Source organism: Ovis canadensis, chromosome 4 (assembly GCF_042477335.2).
Source record: "Ovis canadensis isolate MfBH-ARS-UI-01 breed Bighorn chromosome 4, ARS-UI_OviCan_v2, whole genome shotgun sequence".
NCBI classification, from domain to species: Eukaryota; Metazoa; Chordata; class Mammalia; order Artiodactyla; family Bovidae; genus Ovis; species Ovis canadensis.
In genome coordinates, this window is record NC_091248.1 from 107,803,769 (window position 1) to 107,824,729 (window position 20,961).

Sequence of the window (20,961 nt, forward strand, 5' to 3'; positions counted from 1 at the left end):
ATTACATAATTGTCTGATACCAAACACAGCCATTTCTGAATGTACACACATTTATCTTGATTTTTATTTCAAAAAGGCTCTTCTTCAGGGGGTGGGGAGATGGAATATAAGGTAAAACAGTTTTTGAACATTTTGTATAGTTTATAAACAGTATTGAGATGCGCCAATCATTTTGAGAACATGAAGGGAGTTGAACCATTGACTTTAGTAAATACACAGCTTAAGACAGATAAATCAGTTTAGCCAAATAAGAGATGTGGGGGCAGGGGGGAGGAAGCACCTGGAATAATTCATGCTGGTGCAGGCATTTATGGGCATGACTGTCACTGTCAAAGTGATAGCGATTACCGGCAGTGACAGCATAAGAAAGTTATTTCAAACTCATATTTGGGACCTACTAAAGGGTTTAAAAAAAATTTTTTTAATGTCTCATTTCTAAGGTGTTTTCCTAAGTTCTGATTCAAAATGTATCACCTTTGAACGGATCCCCAGGAGGGGGAAAGAATTACTGAAAAGGAAAATAATTGTCTGTACGCTGAAAAAGTAGCCATATTCCTTTACAATTGCCTTGTACATAGAAGTCTGTTCTCCAAACGCTATAAATTGTGCCACTTAAGAGTAGACACTGATGACTGCGTAAATGGCCCTTGAGGTGGTCTGAAGTAGACCCAGCTGGAACAGCTGCTTTGTAGGTAGGAAGAAAACAGTAGGAAAATGGAAAACTGACCCCTCAAGTTGCTGTCACTCCCCTTCCCATTTTCTGTGTTGGTAGTGGTTTGGTTTTTGATACAGAAAGTAGAAATGTCCTCAAATGTAAAGTCCTCACTGCACACAGGCCAGTAGGGCTCCTTAGTTGGGGCCAACTTGGCTAGAAGAGACAGTAGACACTTCGGTTTTCTGGGAACTAGACACTTCAGACTCGTCTGTCATGGGTTTTCCACACACCATTTCCATGATGCAAGCTCGGAACTAGAGGGAAAGAGCAGAGAGTCGTCTTGGCAGACCAGTACGGAGGAGGCAACATCCGGAAGCGCGAGAAAAAAGACCTTTGTATCCCCATAGCCTCACACAGTGCCTTATACATGGGATCTCCTCGAGCAGCACTGATTATGTCTTCTCAATCCTCAGAGCTGGCTAGTCCAGGCTAACACTACTCACTTCTCCGGGATCTACAATAATAATCCCTACACGTTCTGGCTAACCCTGAGGCCTCACTGTTGGGAAGCCTCACAAAGCACCCTGTCCCAGAAAATTGAAGTGAAAGTCACTCAGTTGTGTCTGACCCTTTGCAACCCCATGGGCTATACAAACCATGAGATTCTCCAGGCCAGAATTACTGGAGTGGGTAGCCTTTCCCTTCTCCAGAGGATCTTCCCAACCCAGGGATGGAACCCAGGTCTCCCGCATTGCAGGCAGATTCTTCACCAGCTGAGCCACAAGAAGCCCAAGAATGCTGGAGTGGGTGCCAGGAGAGCACTGTCAAAAGTGACCCCACAGTACCCCCACCCACCATTACTAGAAAGTGCTCCCAGCTAGGAAAGGGCTGCCAGTTCTGTTAATATCTAGGAGCTTCCTCATTAGTTTTTAATCCACTTCCGGAACTGAGGAAACAAAGTAATTCTCAAAGCTGAGTGTTTGGCTCTATAAGACAGGAACCTTCCTTGATTTGTCTGAGTTTGGGTTATTAGCTTCAATACAGGATTTGGGGTAGGCAGAGCAGCTAAACCCATGTGCCACAACTACTGAAGCCTGAGCCTAGAACCCGTGCTCCACAACAAGAGAAGTGACCGCAGTGAGAAGTCCCCTGCTCACCACAACTAGAGAAAGCCCGTGTGCAGCAACAGAGACCCAGCACAGCCCCAAACAAAGTTTTTTTAAAAAGAGGCCTTTACCTGCTTATTCATGAAGCAGTAGATGATGGGATTGTAGACACAAGCACTCTTGGAGAAGAAGGCAGGAATGGTGACAAGCCGTAAGTCCACTCCATGGTTACGGTTGTTGACTATGTACATGGCCAGGGCAGCGTAGGGTGTGTAACAGAGACAAAAGGATCCCACCATGACCACCACCATGTGGCTCACCTCCCGCTCAGCCTTCTGGGTCGAAGCTGACTCCTGCTGCTGAGCCGCAACCTGGAAAGAGCGCAGAAAACATCACGCCCTCTGCTCCCTGGCCCTGAACCCCCAAGTCTCTGGACGTTTTTCAACCAGGGGGCCATCTGCTCTAATTGTCTCTCTGCCGTCCCACCTTCTGACCTAGCTCCTCTGTTCCCCTTTCCTTGAGGAAGGCAAGATGGAGCCAGCTCTCTCTCCAGTCCGTGATACTGGATGGAATCACATGCATCTCTCGATGCATCTGAGCTGGGATGACCACCTCACTCTTCATCCCCTCATCTCCCTGTCCCTGCTTCCTGCACTGCTTTTGGATACCCCTCACTGGCTGTGGACATTTCTGGGTGTTTTGTGTTCTAGAGCACATACCCACTCTTCCCTCTCATCTAGAGCCCTGTGACCCTTTCCTCCCTGACCCTCACAAAAGCCACTCACAGCTCTGAGGGCCCCCAGCAGCTGAGAGTAGGAGAAGCAGATGAGGGAGAGAGGCACAATGTAGCAGAAGATGAAGAGGAACCAGGTATAGTACTCGCTGTAATATTTGGTGCCCACGGTGTACCAGTCGGGACCACAGGAACACTGCAGGCCCTCAGGGATGAATCTGCAAGGGACCAAGCACTTGTTCACTGTGAGGCTCACAGCAAGAATTGGTAGAGCGGGAGCTGAGATTCCTAGGTTGTGTTCTCTGCTTAGAACCCAGAGTTATGTCAGGCAGAGGGTATTTTCTGTCCTTACTAGCCAACCTTTGGCAATTCCAACCACAGAGTAAACCTTAGCACTTGTCTCCCACAGCCCTTTCCCTTCTCTATTCCTCCAGCTCTTTAAAAATTAGAGGACAATGACCATGCCCCACTCTCTTCCCACCCTGAGAACCTGAGCTTGTAGCTAAGTCAGCATAACTGCCCTGCACTCTCACCGGCTCCAGCCGAAGAAGGGTGGGATGGAGACACCAATACCGATGGTCCAGGTGGCCACAACCACCATCAGGGCATGCTTGGAGCTGAAGCGGAAGTTGCCGAAGGGTTTACAGATGATGATGTAGCGCTCAAAGGCCAAGAAGGCCAGTGACCAGCCTGTCACCAGACCTGTGATGAAATAGGCGGATAATGGGGTAAACAGCTCCGCTCATCCTGGCAGGCAGAGAGGAATACAGGCGGTGTGGAGAAAGCACAGAGAGTAAGGGTTGGACTGGAGAGTGAGATAGAGTTTGGGACTTGCTCAGACCTCCGGGTGGCTCTCTACCTCAGCATTCAAAAGAACGCCAAACTTCTTCCCCCTGGAGTCCTCTTTAGCGGTCCATTCTAACCCAACAGCCTGGCCCCTGGCTCGTCCCTCCAGCTCCCTTCGCCTGCAGTACCTGCTGTACAGCCCAGGAAGGCCTCCAGGGCACAGACATGGCGGCCGAAGATGAAGTACCCATAACAACTGCTGATGAAGACGACAAAGACAGAGAAGATGCAGTAGATGAAGCCCCCCAGAGACACGTTGACCAGAATATAGTTAAGCGGCTGCCGCAACTTTCTGTAGCGCAGTGTGGCCACAAGCACCGTGGCATTGAGTGGCGTCCCTACAAAGAAGACAAAACCCATGAAGGCTGCCTGGAGGTGGAAGGCCCAGACAGGGGCGAGGTGGTACTGAGGTCCATCCCACGGCCCCACCAAGGAGATGTTCTTGAACAGAAAAAACTCCTCCTCCTCTGACATCTTGCTCATGGGATGTCCCCCACCCCCTCTGATTCCTCTTATAGATCATCCTCCCCCACCACTTCTCCCCCACCCTGCCAAAGAGCCTCTCCTCCAAAGCCACTTTGGGGCTCCCTGAAAGATCAGTACTGATCCTAAGCCTCCTAAGGACAAAGTTTGAGATTAGAGACCCCAAACCCCCACCTAAACCTTTTGTGGCCCCAAAGCCGATTGTGTGTTCTTCAGAGGATAAAAGATTGGGCTCACAGAATCCAGATATGCAATGCTGCAGGCTGGAATAAATAAGAGTGGACTCAGTAAGGAGATGCTGACCCATATTTAATGAAGACCCTTCCACCACTCTTCTTCCCTTCGAGTGGAACTGTTGAAGGCAAGCCTCTTCGTTTCGCTTCAGGCACCACTATATCCCTGTAGGTGTCTGCACACCATCTGCCTCATTGTGGAAGGTGCCCCCTAAGTCTCCCTCTCCAGGGGTCTTGGGCTCAGCCAGCCTCAGGCTGCAGGAAAGGGTAGAGGATGGAGAGTGTTCTTGAACAGCCTTCATGGAACAGTCCAGGGGTAACTTGACAGTGCCTAGAGGTCTAAGGCATCCCAGGCTGCCAGTTTCTTCATGGCGAGTCACCCCAGAGATGGAACCTTTCCTGCGCAGAACTTTCCCAGCCAGGTCCAGGTTGGTGTGTTGTGGTCCCTCTCACACCATGTTCACACCTGCCCCTGCCGTTGACTCAGCAGTGCCTAAGCTGCCAGACTTCCTCCTGTCTGCCCATCCCAGACCTGCCCAGCTCTTAGCCTGATTTGCTGAGAAGCCCACCCTGGTGACCCCAGCTCCAGTCTAAATTCTGTGTGGGGACTTCCCTGGTGGTCCAGGGGTTAAGACTCTGCACTTCCACTGCAGGGGGTACCCACGGGTTTGATCCCTGGTTGGGAAACTAGGATCCTGCATGCCACATGGAGTGGCCAAAAAAAATAAAATACTTAAAGCTCTGCTTGCACTTACACTCAACACTACACTTCAGCCTTTATGAGTGTATCTTCTTCCAAACCTCAGTAGACTATAGATATATAGATAAGAGTGACTATAGATACATAGATAAGTTAAAAGTGAAAGGATGGTCCAGTAATGGCAGTCATTTAGGTCAGATGAATCCCATCATAGATAAAAGTTATAAACTCTGGACAAAATGTGAAAAAAAAACTATTTGAAAGCACTATAAAGTACCCTCAAAACAGGCAGAAACTAAAGGGGACTCAACCCTTGAATGAAAGGAACTACCTACTATCTACATTCAAATGGATTTTTCCTAAGGACAATCCCCATCTAAAGGGCAAGGACCAGCTAGGACTCCTCAAGCAAAAAGTCCAGCCTTTATTGACTTGGAGAGTCACAAGACAGAGCCTGGGACTCCAGAGCAGCTGGAAATTGAAGGTGGGTTTCTGGGAATGAAGGAAGCCATGAAAGGAGAAGCCTTCAAATCTGCATATAAACTCCCCTCAAATCCTAAGACGACTGCTGTGCTATGCCTGGAGGAATCTACGAGGAGCCCAGCAAAAGGCAAGAGCTGAAGGTCTGAAAGCTCAGCAGAGATATGGGCTGCTACCTACTGCAGGAGAGAAAGAGTATATTTGATTCCTTCCAAGTTAGACAAGTTAAGCAAGGACTACAGCTTCTCCAGTTGAAACTCCCAGAAAACCACACTTTAGGACAAAAATCTGTCCCTTGAATCCTGAACTAGAAATACTAGATGGAGACATGTCAGCCATTTCTGAAAGTCTGACATTTCCAGGCATACAGGGACACGTGTGCATGAGCACACACACATGCTCCACATAGACACTCACCCACAGGTAGGATTCCTCACGGAGGTTCCTGGTGAAAGCCAGCTAACTGTCCAGGAATTGCAAGGCCAGTTGGTCCCCACTAGATTGCCTGAGTTGCCATATTCTGTGCCCTGGGTCCTTAAGACCAGGGCCAGAGGTCCCCCTGGAGACAGTGTTTTAAGTGCCCATCCCTGGGCAGGGCACACAGCAATGCGTCAGCCTGGGCTGAGTGGACTCAGTCCCTCTCAGCTGTCAGAGCTCTGCTGAGGCACCCACCTCTGCAATTGGTTCTGACAGGAGCCCGCTGGGTTTGGGCTGTCAGTCCAACCGTTATGGGTAAGAGAGGCCTCTTACGCTCACTCCTTAGGCCAAGTGGCTGCATCTTTAGCCTCTCCCACTGTGGTCCTGACAACTTCCCAGACAGTGTCTTCCTCTCTATTCCACCCCACATCAGAAGAAGGGGCAATGGGCCCCAGCTGAGGGCAACGCAGCCACAGTAGAAAGGAGGCAGATGCCCCTGTGGGGCTCAGGCCAACCGAGCCTTACTCAAGCATAGAGTCTCACTGGCAAGGGATAAAAATTTCCAGTCACTGAAGCCATGGAGTAGGAGGAGGGGAGATTTTAAGGAGAGGACAAGTGGTATCGGAGAAGGGTAATGATATAAAAACTGAAGACGTTTTAGGTATGGTGGACCCTCCGCTTCTGCAAGGGTCAACCAAAATATCTTAAAATTCCAGAAAATTCCAAAAACCAAAACTTAAAATTGCATTATACAGGCAACTATTCACATAGCATTTACATTGTATTTATAACTATTTACAAGGTATTATAAATATTAGGTATTGTCAGTAATCTAGAGATAATTTCAAGTATCCAAGAGAATGTGAGATTATATGCAAGCACTATGCTATTTTATATAAGGGATTTGAACACCAGAGGATTTGGGTGTCTGCAGGGGTTCCTTACCAATCCCCCTGTATATTTAAAGGGCAACTGTATATTTAATATATAATATTGTACCCTTTTCAGATTTCAAGTTATTTTATTAATTTAGGAACATGACAATACACTGAGGCTTTACAGAATATCATGTCAGGTACATTTAGACCAGGGTTTTCTCAGCCTCAGCACTACCACCACACTGGATGATCTGGGGGGATCGGGGCGGGGTGTGGTTGTCTTGTGCAATGGAAGATGTTTAACAGCATCCCTGGCCTCTGGATGATGAAAGCACCACTGCCACCCCCGTGGTAATAACCCGGTCATGTCTCCAGACACAAATGGCCCCCCAAGAGGCAAAATTGCCCCCCTGCTCCTCTCCCCTCCAATTGAGAACCAGTGATTTCAAGTTGAACTTATAAATGCCCAGAACCAAACAGAAAACAATCAAGAGAAATTATGTTTTTCTAGTACTTTAAATTATCCAGAAAAAAAAAAAGGAAGTCCTAGTGAAAGAGGAGATTTTCTGATTTGTTTCAGGGTTTTTATCCCCCTATTGTCCTAGCAGCAGCAGCAGCAGTGTATTCATATATACTCCCACCTTTTCCAGAGATAGTTTAAGGAAGGCTTACGGAACTATATAGGATAAATGAAAAATTATTAATCAAATGTGAAAGCGAAAAAAAAAAAAGAGAGAGAGAAACAACAGAAGCAAGTTCAGGGGCGAGAATGAAATACAACTACTCTGGGAGCTCACTATTGATGGACCATACATTCGTGCTTCCCCAGGGGCCCCATTTACAAAATTCAATGTCTAGAAAGCAAACACAAACTAACCATTCTTCGGATTATGAGAGGCAAAGAGGGGGGTTCACAGAGGAGACATCAGTGTGATTTAATAAACAAGGTCCTTAACAACATTCCTGAGTAGCACAACCACCAGTTTCACTGGCCCGGGTCTACTGTTGACTAGTACCTTCAATATAGGCTCCACACAAGGCATGATTCAGAACAGGACATAAACCAGAACCATTCCCTGGGGGGCCAAATACCAGCTCTGCCAGGCTGCTCTGATCCACAGGACATTTCAACTCTCTGGAGGCTTGAATCATTGCTTCTCTCTGCTTAGTTTTTTATCATTTAATTCCTGTTTTGAGTGGATTGTATATGCCCGGGGCTCAAAATTCAGAAAGTACAAAAGAATATACAGTGAACAATACATTTCTTTCCCACCCAGTCTCCCAATTCCCCTCTCCAGAAGCAACCAGTGTTCGTTTTTTGCTGTGTTTTTCCTGCATAGGAGGTGACAACAAGCTTGAAATCATGTGTTGTGACAATGTTGTCTGTTAAATACTGACCAGTCACTCTCCAGAGAAGTGGTGAGATAAGGGAAAGGTTCACACACGCTCTTTTGAAAATGAGAAATCATCCAAGGTTTACTTGAACAAATGCCATCCTCATATCTGGGAGGAAAGGACAGAAACCACCCCCCATCCCCTATCCCCACCCGGAGGAAGAATCATGACTCTCCCTAGAGAATTTCATCTGCTGGCCTTAAAATGCAGAGACAAATGAGTCACTGAGGGCCTGAACTCCTACTGACTAGAGCCAGGCCGCAGTCACTTTGGAAATCAACGCATGGTAGATGCCAACGGATTGCCACCAGGAAAGCAATCCTCTCCCTGACCCCACCATCTTGGAGGCATTTGGAAGTGTGCGGGTGGGGAAAGGATGTCTTATGGCTCTTGGCAAAGAAGCTAAAACTGCTAAAACACATTTCATGCTCAGATGTGTCTGACTCTATGTGACACCACAGACTGTAGCCTGCCAGGCTCCTCTATCCATGGGATTTCCTAGGCAAGAATTCTAGAGTGGGTTGCCATTCCCTTCTCCAGGGGATGAGAATACCTTCCTGACCCAGGTATTGAACCCAGATCCCCCACATTGTAGGCAGATTCTATACCATCTGAGAGCCACCAGGGAAGCCTCAAGAATACTGGAGTGGATAGCTAGTCAAGAATACCAGAGTAGGTAGCTATTCCCTTCTCCAGGGGATCTTTCCAACCCAGGGACTGAACACAGATCTCCTGCATTGTAGGCAGATTCTTTACCGTCTGAGCCATCAGGGGTGGCCCAGGGAAGTGTGGGGTAGGAAAAGAGTGTCTTATGGCTCTGGGCAAAGAAGGGTTTACTGGTATTGACTAGGCAGGACACTGCTCAAGACCGCCCACACTGAGAAGGATCCGGCCTCAAATTCCATCAACTCCCCCAGAGACAAGCCTGGGCTGGGACCCAACCCCAGTCTCAGCCCTGAAACATTCTCTCCAAGTCCCCCTGGAGCCCTTACTAGGAGCCACCTCACTCCCTGGCATACCCAGCGAGAGAAACAATTAGGGAATGCATACTGAGGTAATGGAATGACGTGTTGAGTGGCTTTTATTTATAAGCCAGTTTGAAGCTGGGGAACAATTACCCAAAAAAGTCCCTTTGGTTTGAGAATAGATGAGCTGTTGCTTTTCTCTCTGGCCATGACTAGTTAGCTGAGTCAGTCATCTGGTCCAGACACTCCTGGATGGAGATAATAAAACTTGATCCCCTGAGTACAAAGGAATGTTGGCCAATCAGTTCTCTAAAGAGAGAACCATTCTTCCTCCTATCCAAGAGAAGGGGTTGGTTTATTAGGAAGCCTATTTTTATGTGGATGGTGGAGAGGGTTTCTTCAGGCTTATGGTTTTTACCTCGATCCGAGTATCTGTTGCCCCTGGTGGGTTTTTTTTGTGTGTGTGTGTGTATACCCCTGACTTTCTTTCTTCATTCTTGCACTAATTAATTCCACAGTCATTTGCTGAGAGATATCTGCAGCAGCAACTGTGCTGTGAGGGTGAAATGAGATTAATCTGATAGAGTGCTTACCAAAGGCCAGGCACACAGAAGTGCTTGGGAGTCGTTTGTTTTGTCAGCAGTATTGCCGAGTGCCAGATGTCAGCCTAGATCCAGAGATCAATAAGAGAGATCTCTGTCCCGCCAGAAGTCCCCAGCCTCCTAGGGGGCACCCCCCACCCTGGAAGCAAGCAAGTGTCCTGGGATGTGATGGGTGTGGTGCTGTGGCAGAGCCTCCTGGGTCTCCTACAAGGCCCCAGTTTCTAGAGGGGTGACCTCCTCCCTCTCTCTCATTTGGGGAACCCCAGCTTGAAGAACCCCACCCTGGTCACCCTTAGCTGATGGGCCAGCTTGTCCCTGCAGCTTCCCTGGATGGGATGAACAGGGCAGGCCGGGATGAGGGAGGGAGTGTGTGTATTTACAGAATGTATTCCCATTTTTGGTTTTCTAGAAAGTCTGGGTAGCATGTGTACTGTGTTTAAAACAGGCTTTGGATTCAGATAAATGTGATCCTTGTAAGCTGAGTTTTGCCAAGTTTCATTTTCTTACAGTGGGGTGACAGCTATCTCACAAGGCTGCCATGAAGTTAAGAAAGAGCTGTAAAGCGCAGATCACACCGCTCAGCCTACCGTAAGCATTAAGTGGCAGCTCTCCTAGTGTGTATTTTTTTCCCTGCCCTCAGATTACACCATCATAACTCCTTTCCTTTTCCAGCACTTTACAGTTTGCAGCATACTTCCTTTCTTTTTTAAGTCTATTGAATTTGTTACAATTATTGTTTCTGTTTTATGTTTTGGCTTTTTGGCTACAAGACATGCAGGATCCTAGCTCCCTGACCAGGGATCAAACCCTGACCCTCTGTACTGGAAGGGGAGTCTTAACCCCTGGACCACCAGGGAAGTCCCTGTAGAGTGCTTTCACTTATGTTTTCTCACCTGATCCTCAAATGACCCTGTGAGACAGGGCAGGGGTTCCTTCCCCAACTGACAGATGAAGAAACTGAGTCATTTAGCGACTGTCACCTAATCAAAGGTGATTGAGGACAGGCTTCTCGGTCCCCATCTGGGAGACTGATGAGTACGGAGGATTTTTTCTGTTGCTCTAATCATGAGAGAAGAAAGAAGGATGGTTTATTCCGGGTGCAGGAGACACCAAACTGGCTCCCCTCAGCCCTGGGCTTCTCACAAGGGCGGCTGGAGGAGCCTGGCCCCTTCTCTGCCCTTCCCCAGCAGCACCCCATGAACTCCACTTGGCAGCCTGGGGGAGAGCTGGATGGTCACAGGGAAGATGGAACAGTCCCCACAGTGGGCTGGGGAAGAGCGGAGAGCGCTGAGGGGTGAGGCCTGCTGGAGTGGAGCCGGCCTGGGCTGGGAGCCAGCCTGGACGAAAAAACTCTTCCAGGAACCACAGACTGTGGCTGCTGCTGAGGTGGCAGAGAAGGCACATCTGGAAAGAGATAACCATCAGTGGCTCGTTGGTCTAGGGGTATGATTCTCGCTTAGGGTGCGAGAGGTCCCGGGTTCAAATCCCGGACGAGCCCTGTTTTTCCTGGATTTTCCTTTTTTTCCATTCCCTTTTCCCCACCACACACACAAGTATACACTGCCTGCCTTTTCTACAGTTAGAAGCAGAGATGATGCGATGGTGAGTGAATAAAGGACTCGGGACAAGCTGCCAGTCAATTTCCCCACTAGCCATGTCCTATAGATACCCCATTATTCCCACTGAGGCCAAACCAAGCAGAAAGAGATTGTCATAGCTCCAGGTGCTGAACCTGAGAAGGTTATAGAGACAAATGTTGCCTTGTGTCGGGCAGAAAGCCTCTCAGCCTCAGAGAAAGAGCAGGGGGTCAGGACTGAGGAGTAGGTCTGAGTTGGAGGTCAATAAAAGGCAAACCCGCCATGCAAAATCCAAGCTATGAAATATACTGGCTTCAAAGTCCAAAAGCTAGGATCAAAGTTACAATTTGGATTCTCAGCTTTCCTCTTGGTAAAATGGGAACGATAATATTCATTTCTCAAAGTTGGGAGAATTAAATCAGAAACTGTATGTGAAAGCCCTTTGCAAACTATAATGTACCTTACAGACAGGGATTGTTAGGAATACTACTAAAGGTAAAGAGAATCTAAAAAGGAAATTCTGACAACGTGACAGACTGAACTAACGTAGCTCTCCCTTCACCTAGTGTCCCCTAAAACACACACAGAAATATTGCATAAAGCAGAATTTAAAAATTGAAGTATGAACAGTTGCAAAATTGACTTTGAAATTTCCAGATATAAGAATTTAAAAAGGAATACAAGGGACTTCCCTGGCAATCCAGTGGTTAAGATTCTGCTTCTAATTCTGCTTCTAATCCCTGGTCAGAGAACTAAGATCCCATATACTGCACTGTGTGGCCAAAAAGTGAAAGAAAAAAAAAGGAATAGAAAACAAAGAAGGGAGAGGGGAAGAAGGAAAAGAGCTATCACAGGAGCCCATGGTTTATTTCAGACACAGATAACAGATATATTGCTTTCAGTTCTAGGCTATGTCCCCTCAGCCCAGCAGAGACAAAGAGCTGGGACTGAACCCTCTATGTTAAAGTTTAGAACATTGAAGATCTACCTTATCCATGCAGGAAGACTAAAAATGGCACACCTCAGTTCAAGGAAGCAGAGAAAAAAGGGGGAGAAATAAAGTCAGCTCTGAGAAACTGAACTCCAAGCCTGAGAAGATGCTGTGTTGCCTCTGGGTATATCTGCATGATGCTGAATCCTCAAGCCAAGAAACTCAATATAAATTGGTTTAGGAAAATCCCTAGGAATACCACAGGACTCCCTGGGAATACCGCAAAGGAATACCACAGGAATCCCTGGGAATACCACACAGCCACAGAAAGCAGGAAAGAGCTCTCCAAGCATGTTTCATAACCCGAGGTATATCTCACTAAATAAATGGAAATCTCACCAAAAAGTGACAAGTCAAAAACACCTACTGAAAAAGAATTCTTAATAAAATATTCAAAGCTAGACAAGAAAGCAATTCCATCATAAGGAAGAATTGGCAGACACAGCAGACAGAACAATTAACACACTAAGAACGGTGCATAATAGAAAAATATGACAAGCACTGTACAAGTTTTCTTAAAAGTGTTAAAGATGAAAGACAAGAAAGTAAACAATAATGAAAATATTGCACTGTGAAGAAAAGCAGCTCATTGAGGGAAAAAAAAAACAAAACTTTAGGAAATGAAAGCTATACCACTAAAGACTCAATGCATTAAACAGTAGACTTGACCCAGCTGGAAAGAGAGTTGATGAACCGGAAGATGAGGCTGATGAAAATAAGGGGGGAAAGGGGAAAGTAATGAAATACAAAATATGAAAGACTTCTGGGCTTCTCTGATAGCTCAGTTGGTAAAGAATCTGCCTGCAATGCAGGAGACACCTGTTTGATTCTTGGGTCAGGAAGATGCGCTGGAGAAAGGATAGGCTATCCACTCCAGTATTTCTGGGCTTCCTTGGTGGTTCAACTGGTAAAGAATCTGCCTACTATGTGGGAGACCTGGGTTTGATCCCTTAGTTGGGGAGATCTCCTGGAGAAGGGAAATACCCACTCCAGTATTCTGGCCTGGAGAATTCCATGGACTATACAGTCCATGGGGTCACAAAGAGTAGGACGTGACTGAGCAACTTTCACTTTCACTTTCAAAGACTTTCACTGAAATGCCACCAAAGGATATACTTCATAAGAAAGAGGACTGGGAAAGGTCAGTTTTCATTCCAATCCCAAAGAAAGCAATGCCAAAGAATCCTCAAACTACCACACAATTGCACTCACATCACACACTAGCAAAGTAATGCTCAAATCCTCCAAGCCAGGCTTCAACAATACGTGAACTGTGAATTTCCAGATGTTCAAGCTGGATCTAGAAAAGGCAGAGGAACCAGAGATCAAATTGCCAACATCCGCTGAATCATGGAAAAAGCAAAAGAGTCCCAGAAAAATATCTACTTCTGCTTTATTGACTATGCCAAAGTCTTTCACTGTGTGGATCACAACAAACTGTGGAAAGCTCTTAAGAGTCCCTTGGACTGCCAGGAGATCCAACCAGTCCATCCTAAAGGGAATCAGTCCTGAGTATTCATTGGAAGGACTGATGCTGAAGCTGAAATTCCAATACTTTGGCCACCTGATGCGAAGAAATGACTCTTTGGAAAAGACTCTGATGCTGGGAAAGATTGAAGGCAGGAGGAGAAGGGGACGACGGAGGATGAGATGGTTGGATGGCATCACCGAAGTGATGGATGTGAATTTGAGCAAGCTCCGGGAGTTGGTGATGGACAAGGAAGCCTGGTGTGCTGCAGTCCATGGGGTCTCAGAGTCAGACATGACTCTGCAACTGAAGTAAACTGATAAATGCAATGTACTGTTATATTATACATATAAAGTTTCAGTTCGGTTCAGTTCAGTCGCTCAGTCGTGTCCGACTCTTTGCGACCCCATGAATCACAGCATGCCAGGCCATCACCAACTCCCAGAGTTCACTCAAACTTACGTCCATAGGGTCGGTGATGCCATCCAGCCATCTCATCCTCTGTCGTCCCCTTCTCCTCCTGCCCCCAATCTTTCCCAGCATCAGAGTCTTTTCTAATGAGTCAACTCTTTGCATGAGGTGGCCAAAGTACTGGAGTTTCAGCTTTAGCATCATTCCTTCCAAAGAACACCCAGGACTGATCTCCTTCAGAATGGACTGGTTGGATCTCCTTGCAATCCAGGGGACTCTCAAGAATCTTCTCCAACACCACAGTTCAAAAGCATCAATTCTTTGGCGCTCAGCTTTCTTCACAGTCCAACTCTCACATCCATACATGACCACTGGAAATACCATAGCCTTGACTAGACAGACCCTTGTTGGCAAAGTAATGTCTCTGCTTTTGAAAATGCTACCTAGGTTGGTCATAACTTTCCTTCCAAGGAGTAAGCGTCTTTTAATTTCATGGCTGCAATCACCATCTGCAGTGATTTTGGAGCCCCCAAAACTAAAGTCCGTCACTGTTTCCACTGTTTCCCCATCTATTTCCCATGAACTGATGGGACCAGATGCCATGATCTTAGTTTTCTGAATGTTGAGCTTTAAGCCAACTTTTTCACTCTCCTCTTTCACTTTCATCAAGAAGCTTTTTAGTTCCTCTTCACTTTCTGCCATAAGGGTGGCGTTATCTGCATATGTGAGGTTATTGATATTTCTTCCGGCAATCTTGATTCCGGCTTGTGCTTCTTCCAGTCTAGTGTTTCTCATGATGTACTCTGCATCAAAGTTAAATAAGCAGGGTGACAATATACAGCCTTGACGTACTCCTTTTCCTATTTGGAACTAGTCTGTTGTTCCATGTCCAGTTCTAACTGTTGCTTCCTGACCTGGATACAGATTTCTCAAGAGGCAGGTCAGGTGGTTTGGTATTCCCATCTCTTTCAGAATTTTCCAGTTTATTGTGATCCACACAGTCAAAGGCTTTGGCATGGTCAATAAAGAAGAAATAGATGTTTTTCTGGAACTCTCTTGCTTTTTCCATGATCCAGCGGATGTTGGCAATTTGATCTCTGGTTCCTCTGCCTTTTCTAAAACCAGCTTGAACATCTGGAAGTTCATGGTTCATGTACTGCTGAAGCCTGGCTTTCAGAATTTTGAGCATTACTTTAGCATGTGAGAAAAGTGAAATTGTGCGGTAGTTTGAGCATTCTTTGGCATTGCCTTTCTTTGGGGTTGGAATGAAAACTGATCTTTTCCAGTCCTGTGGCCACTGCTTAGTTTTCCAAATTTGCTGGCATATTGAGTGCAGCACTTTCACAGCATCATCGTTCAGGATTTGAGATAACTCAACTGGAATTCCATCACCTCCACTAGCTTTGTTCATAGTGATGCTTTCTAAGGCCCACTTGACTTCACATTCCAGGATGTCTGGCTCTAGGTGAGTGATCACACCATCGTGATTATCTTGGTCGTGAAGATCTTTTTTGTACAGTTTTTCTGGGTATTCTTGCCACCTCTTCTTAATATCTTCTGCTTCGGTTAGGTCCAGACCATTTCTGTCCTTTATCGAGCCCATCTTTGCATGAAATGTTCCCTTGGTATCTCTAATTTTCTTGAAGAGATCTCTAGTCTTTCCCATTGTGTTGTTTTCCTCTATTTCTTTGCATTGATCAGTGAAGGAGGCTTTCTTACCTCTTCTTGCTATTCTTTGGAACTCTGCATTCAGATGCTTATATTTTTCCTTTTCTTCTTTGCTTTTTGCTTCTCTTCTTTTCACAGCTATTTGTAAGCCCTCCCCAGACAGCCATTTTGCTTTTTTGCATTTCTTTTCCATGGGGATGGTCTTGATCCCTGTCTCCTGTACAATGTCACAAACCTCAATCCATAGTTCATCAGGCATTCTATCTATCAGATCTAGTCCCTTAAATCTATTTCTCACTTCCACTGTATAATCATAAGGGATTTGATTTAGGTCATACCTGAATGGTCTAGTGGTTTTCTCTACTTTCTTCAATTTCAGTCTGAATTTGGCAATAAGGAGTTCATGATCTGAGCCCCAGTCAGCTCCTGGTCTTGTTTTTGCTGACTGTATAGAGCTTCTCCATCTTTGGCTGCAAAGAATATAATCAATCTGATTTCAGTTATATACATATAAAGTTTATATGTATATAAAGTTTCTGAAAGAGAGAGGATGAGGGAATGTAATATTCCAATAGATAATGATCCATAATTTTCCAAAAAGAAGAAAGACACAGTTCTCAAGTTGAAACTGAGCTTATAAACAGATTGTGGTGAAACTGCAGAATATTGAATAGAAAAATAAAAACCTTAAAAGCAACCAGAAAAAAAAAAAAAGCCTGTTCGCCTAGAAGGACAATTATATTGGCAGTTGACTTCTTATTCACTGCAAAATATTATAGAAAAAATAGAATATCTTCAAAAGGCCAAGAGAAAACTGTCAGCCTAAAAATCTATGCCCACTAAATTGCCATTTGTGTTTTGAAATAAAAGATCTTTTAACACAAAGACTGAGAATGTTTGCCACTCAGAGATGTCTGAAATGCCACCAAAGGATATACTTCATAAGAAGGAAACTGAAATAAGAAGAAAGGCATGAAATGCGAGAAGCAATGATGAGCAAAGAGACTGATAAATATGTTCGTCAATCTAAACAAGCACTGAAAGCCACTGCTGGTGGAATGTAAATTGGTCCTGCTGCTTTATAGAACAATTTGGCAATCCGTTGTAAAGTTTAAGGTGCATGTATCCTATGATCCACAAAGTCTACTTCTAGGTATCTACCTTAGAGAAGTGCCTACATATATGCCAAAGAGGCACATGCAGCACTGTTTATCACAGCATTGCTTACGATCTGGAACACTGAAAACGTCTTAAATGCTCATTAGCAGAAGAATGGATAAACAGATTGTGGTATATTCAAACCATGAAACAGTATTCAGCAGTTAAAATTTATGAACTGGTACTATATGAAAAAACATGAATGTTTGCATTTAAAAAAGAATACATTTGAATCAGTTCTAATGAGGTGGATGAAACTAGAGCTTATTATACAGAGTGAAGTAAGCCAGAAAGAAAAACACCAATACAGTATACTAACACATTATATGAAATTTAGAAAGATGGTAACGATAACCCTGTATGTGAGACAGCAAATGAGACACAGATGTACAGAACAGTCTTTTGGACTCTGTGGGATAGGGTAAGGGTGGGATGATCTGGGAGAATGGCACTGAAACATGTGAATTATCATATGTGAAACAAATCTCCAGTCCAGGTTCGATGCATGAGACAGGGTGCTCGGGGCTGGTGCACTGGGATGACCCAGAGGGATGGGATGGCGAGGAAGGTGGGAGGGGGGTTCAGGATGGGGAACACGTGTACACTCATGGCGGATTCAAGTCAATGTATGGCAAAACTAATACAATATTGTAAAGTAAAATAAATTAATTAAATTTTAAAAAATAAATATATTTTTAAAGCACACAAACCAGTATTGTCTATTGTTTGTTGTTGTTCAGTCACTAAGTCGTGTCTGACTCTTTGTGACCCCCATAAACTACAGCATGCCGGCTTTCCTGTTCTTCACTATCTCCTGGAGTTTGCTCAAACTCATTTCCATTGAGTCAGTGATGCAATCCAACCATCTCATCCTCTGTCGCCTGCTTCTCCTCTTGCTCTCAATCTTTCCCAGCATCAGGGTCTTTTCCAATGAGTCCATTCTTCGCATCAAGTCCCAAAGTATCGGAGCTTCAGCATGAGTCCTTCCAATGAACACCCAGGACTGATCTCCTTTAGGATTGACTGGTTGGATCTCCTTGCTGTCCAAGGGACTCTCAAGAGTCTGCTCCAACACCACAGTTCAAAAGCAACAATTCTTCAGTGCTCAGCTTTCTTTATAGTCCAACTCTAACACCCATACATGACTACTGGAAAATTCATAGCTTTGACTAGATGGACCTTTGTTGGCAAAGTGATATCTCTGCTTTTTGATATACTGTCTAGATTTGTGATTGGAGAAGGCAATGGCGACCCACTCCAGTACTCTTGCCTGGAAAATCCCATGGTTGGAGGAGCCTGGTAGGCTGCCATCCATGGGATCGCACAGAGTCGGACACAACTGAAAGGCTTCACTTTCACTTTTCACTTTCATGCATTGGAGAAGGAAATGGCAACCCACTCCAGTGTTCTTGCCTGGAGAGTGCCAGGGACAGAGGAGCCTGGTAGGCTGCCGTCCATGGGATCACAGAGTCGGACACAACTGAAAGGCTTCACTTTCACTTTTCACTTTCATGCACTGGAGAAGGAAATGGCAACCCACTCCAGTGTTCTTGCCTGGAGAGTGCCAGGGACAGAGGAGCCTGGTAGGCTGCCATCCATGGGATCGCAGAGTCGGAAGCAACTGAAAGGCTTCACTTTCACTTTTCACTTTCATGCATTGGAGAAGGAAATGGCAACCCACTCCAGTGTTCTTGCCTGGAGAATCCCAGTGATGGAGGAGCCTGGTGGGCTGCTATCTATGGGATCGCACAGAGTCGGACACGACTGCCGCAGCAGCAGATTTGTCATAGATATTCTTCCAAGGAGCAAGTGTCTTTTAATTTTGTGGCTACAGTCACCATCTGCAGTGATTTTGGAGACCAAGAAAATGAAATCTGACACTGTTTCCACATTTCCCCCATCTATTTGCCATGAAGTGATAGGACCAGATGCCATGATCTTTGTTTTTTTGAATGTCAAGTTTTAAGCCAGCTTTTTCACTCTCCTCTTTCACCTTCATCAAGAAGCTCTTTAGTTCCTCTTGACTCTCTGCCGTTAAAGTGATACCCCCTGCATACCTGAGGTTGTTGGTATTTCTCCTGTCAATCTTGACTCCAGCTTGTGATTCATCCATTTCAGCATTTTACATGATATACTCTGCATATAAGTTAAATAACCAGAGTGACAATATATTGTCCATTGTTTATAAATACATATATTTAAGTAAATATATAACAGATGGGCTATCTGAATCAAATGTGTCAAGAAATGAGCAGTTGTTAGATTTCAGTGGTGAGTGCATGGATATTTATTATGTTACTTTCTGTATTGTACTTTATGCATCTTTAAAATATTTTCTTTTTTTTTTTAATGAAAGGATCTAGGTATTTAGAAATAAGGGTAAATGGGGATAAATGGCTGCATCAGTCCTCAGAGAGGATAATCTGCTGGGATGGGATTAGGAGGGAGGCTGAGTCCTGGGTCCAGGGATTATGAGGATTAATTCAGATCATCCCCCTAAGCTGATCACCTGGCTGGCATTCCCAGCACTCCAAGCCCTTCAGAGATGCATCTCTCGACCACAGTCCACTTCCCCCCATACTTCCTGCCTCCTATCTCCACTCTCACATTCAACCCAGTACTGTTCTGCTCAGGGATTACCCACATTTGGGTCCCTAGAATAGATTGGTTCAGGTGTCCTCTGAATACTCCTCAAATCAAGGGTAAATGATGACCTGCACCCAGGAGCCAAGGAGAGATTAGTCCTAATACTCAGGATCAGAGTTCCCTGAGGAGAGCCTGGACCCTTGGATGTTACAGTTGACAACTGCCTTCCCAGTCCCTCCCTCTATTAGCCAAGAGGTCAGCAGTCAAGGTCTGCCAACTGACCCTGCTGGTCAGTCAGAACCAGAAGGAGCTGGGCTGGTGCAGAACAAAGAGTCACTCTGCTTCCAGCATTAGACTCCGTCATTTCTGGGAACCCTATGCCCTTCATCTCCCTGATGCCAACCCCTTTCCACCATCCCTGACAAGCACTCTGCTCCCCAAGTTTTGACAAACTTAAAGTCTGCAGCAGTCCTTCTGCAAGGGGTCTGGGTGGACTTGCTCAGCAGTCTTTCCCCACAGCTGGATCACATTAACCACAGGCCTGGAGTGGAGCCCTATCCCCCAGGGAGCACAAGAAACATCTTGATCTGTGCTCACCATCTCCCTGAGCACATACTGGGCTGGGAGTATGAGAGGGAGGAAGAAAGGTGAGGAGAGAAGGCAGGGTGTGGCGGGAGGGAAAGAGACAGACAGAGGCTGAGAGGCAACATTATTGTTAACAGGTAACACTGAACTCCTTGAGTGTGAGATTATATACTAAATGATAAGCAGAGTATACAGATGTGAAGTTAGGAGATTTACCTTTACTCATTCATTCTACGTGTAAGAGAATTTGTCAGATGCTAGGAGAAGGCAATGGCACCCCACTCCAGTACTCTTGCCTGGGAAATCCCATGGACACAGGAGCCTGGTGGGCTGTAGTCCATGGGGTTGCTAAGAGTCGGACACGACTGAGCAACTTCACTTTCACTCTTCACTTTCATGCATTGGAGAAGGAAATGGCAACCCACTCCAGTGTTCTTGCCTTGAGAATCCCAGGGACGGGGGAGCCTGGTGGGCTGCTGTCTATGGGGTCGCACAGTCGGACATGACTGAAGTGACTTAGCAGCCGCAGCAACAGCAGAGATATACAGAAGACCATGTTAACTCCCAGTCTTCAAGAAAATGGGCAGACAGAAAATTGAAAATCTGACCTTGACAACCCTGAGTGACTGGCAATGCCCTAGAGAGAAAGGAGGAGAGGGTGTGTATAATGGGGTGGGAGGGGGCATCAGGAAGGGCTGCCTAGGGATGACTCCCTGCTGAGTGTTGAAGGGTAAGTAGGGGATGTCCAGGTGAAGAAAGGTTCTCCCCTGAAGAATATGGAGGGCTCGTGAACCTGGGAGCCTGTGGCGGTGACAAAGACAATATATGCCAAAGACCTTGTGAGTGGATGGGTGAGAGAAAGGATTGGTGTGTGTCCCTGGCTTAGGAATCTCCCAGTGCTTTTCTGGATGTCCTGGGACGCCCCAGTTCTCAAGTGTACCCATATTTTTCCTAGCTAAGACCTTCAGAGATGTGAGAACAATTGTTTCTTCAAGACCTGGCCCCTGGTAGACGTTCCTTGAAT

General features: G+C 45.8%; 1 protein-coding gene and 1 non-coding gene across 2 annotated transcripts; one reads left to right on the plus strand and one right to left on the minus strand.

Annotated features, from left to right (window-relative positions):
* Positions 1–32: 32 nt before the first annotated feature.
* On the minus strand, positions 33–3,823 carry OPN1SW (opsin 1, short wave sensitive). Its single transcript, XM_069588322.1, has 5 exons — positions 3,469–3,823; positions 3,028–3,196; positions 2,547–2,712; positions 1,893–2,132; positions 33–969 (listed from the first exon to the last, which is right to left on the minus strand). The coding sequence occupies exons 1-5, from the start codon at positions 3,821–3,823 to the stop codon at positions 850–852; spliced, it is 1,050 nt and encodes a 349-aa protein (XP_069444423.1). The 3' UTR covers positions 33–849.
* Positions 3,824–10,919: 7,096 nt separating this feature from the next.
* Positions 10,920–10,991, plus strand: TRNAP-AGG (transfer RNA proline (anticodon AGG)). The gene has a single exon. It is a non-coding gene; the product is annotated as a tRNA-Pro (tRNA).
* The last annotated feature ends 9,970 nt before the right edge of the window (positions 10,992–20,961 follow it).

What these genes read in the sequence shown, in the direction of transcription:
- OPN1SW (XM_069588322.1), bottom strand. Translation starts at nt 3,823, where the DNA reads ATGAGCAAGATGTCAGAGGAGGAGGAGTTTTTTCTGTTCAAGAACATC. An exon ending in CTTCCTGGGCTGTACAGCAG is followed by an intron (nt 3,197 to 3,468) that starts GTACTGCAGGCG and finishes ATTTCATCACAG; the next exon opens with GTCTGGTGACAGGCTGGTCA. An exon ending in TGCTGGGGGCCCTCAGAGCT is followed by an intron (nt 2,133 to 2,546) that starts GTGAGTGGCTTT and finishes CGCTCTTTCCAG; the next exon opens with GTTGCGGCTCAGCAGCAGGA.